The 1,806-nt window shown below is 32.4% G+C and overlaps 1 protein-coding gene across 1 annotated transcript in view; it reads right to left on the bottom strand.

Moving 5' to 3' along the window:
* Positions 1-398: 398 nt before the first annotated feature.
* Positions 399-1,806, bottom strand: part of ZPBP2 (zona pellucida binding protein 2) — a 14,175-nt gene continuing 12,767 nt past the window's right edge. The window contains 2 exon segments of the mRNA XM_006833666.1: positions 399-526; positions 1,127-1,307. Coding sequence (XP_006833729.1) covers positions 399-526; positions 1,127-1,307 — 309 coding nt within the window.

The following is a 1,806-nucleotide window of genomic DNA, read 5'->3' as shown; positions in this document are numbered from 1 at the left end:
AGAAATAACTTTCTTTCACTCTAATTACAAAGATAATATATATGCTTTTATCATTTAAGAGTGATCTCAAACAAATTAATATATGCAAAAGTTTTATTATACTTTGCTACTCTTCTAGGCTTAATATAGTCTTAGGTACAGAGCAATAGTTAGAGTCTTTGTAAACAATAAAACATATTTCATTAGAAGCCATCCACTAATACTTACAATTTCCTTTGTACACTAGAGATACTGGTTTTATTGCCTTCTTAGAAATACCATGTCTTTTTTAAATTTCTAGAATATATGTTTTACAATATTTTGGTCTTACTTAATTGAGCTATCTGTGATGCTTCTATGATACTTTGGGATATGAATAAACCATCTGTCTCCCTTATTTCCATAAGCAAGTAACATGTCTAGTCTTCACACTGCTGATTCTTGGTTGAAGTTTATGGGCAAGATTTAGCTCCATAGACAAGGATGGAAACGCAGGTCTGACAAGTAACATCAATATCAGGACTAAAAGTCCCAGGACTGCAAACCACTGTAGAGGAAAACACATGGAGTAGATTTTAATAATATCAGAGGTATTTTATACCAATAATATAAATCTGTCTTCAAAATCACTTCACTTCTTTCTGTTATACTGAATCATGTTCAGCACCAATTAAGTTGTGGGGGATTATTTGTAAGTTTTAAACTTTGTAGTCTGATGATTTTTAAAACAGGAGGAAGTTAAAATCCTAACTTTTCCCCTTTTGTACCATCAGCATCTTTTTTCCTTTAGTATCATCAGCATCAGTATTTCTCAGGACCCCATTTTTTTGTTTCCATTTCATTCTCCATTTCTAGGTTAGACTACACTGTTTTGTTTTTTTTTCTGTTCACAGTACACTAGCTGAAGTTAGAACACTGCAGAAATGTTTTGTATTACAGTGAGTATATTAGAACAAATTAATATAGTTTGAGATAATAATATTTGGAAATGTGGGCTTTGAATTTTTACTTCTATTTAGCTCAATATGATTTTTGTGTGTGTAAGAGAATCACTGTAAAGATTAAATTCAATTATCTGAAGTGAATTACTCACCTGTTCTTCTGACTATGTCATCTAAATATTTAGATATTTATATTGTATAATTACCGCAACAGCTAGCACAATTACTGTGCATAGCTTCATTTTTTCCAAAGCCTGGACGACAACTGTCCATACGCACTACTTGAAGACTGTGGTCTACAAAATGCATAGCTGGTAGAGTTTTATTAAAGTCATGGTAGAAAATATATGCTTGGCTCCTAAAAAATTCTTCTATCCGATCTCTTGCCTAGGATTTAAAGACACCAGAGAGAATTACAATCATGAAACCATTAATCAAGTTTCTCTTTATGTATCAGTGGCAATGAAATGCATTGTAAGCATTCCATGCTTTACACAACACCCTGACAAGTTGTGTGTTGTGTATTCATACTGAAATTAGCCTAGGCTTGGCCAAATCAATTATTGGCAACTGACATGCACAGTGGTTAAGGAAAACGAAGTTGAGATTAAAAAAAAAAAACAACTTACCTTGAATTATTTATAATGTGCCCATTTCACAGGTAGATACGTAGGAGTTCATAATTTCTACATGAATATGATTGTCAAGAAAAAAAAGCCAAGCAAATGAAAAACCTACAATTGTCTCTAATCAGCATTTCAAATGAATTATGTAAACTGTTCCATATTTTGGTCATAGAACTTAAAAACATTAACTGAGTGCTAGCCATAAGCCAAATATAGCATTAATGGTATGGACTGAGAAACTAGACCAGGGAAGTACAGGG

This window comes from Chrysochloris asiatica, unplaced genomic scaffold (genome assembly GCF_000296735.1).
Source record: "Chrysochloris asiatica unplaced genomic scaffold, ChrAsi1.0 scaffold00007, whole genome shotgun sequence".
Classification (NCBI taxonomy): domain Eukaryota; kingdom Metazoa; phylum Chordata; class Mammalia; order Afrosoricida; family Chrysochloridae; genus Chrysochloris; species Chrysochloris asiatica.
The sequence above is the reverse complement of the archived record's forward strand: the minus strand, read 5'-3'. Positions and strand labels throughout refer to the sequence as shown.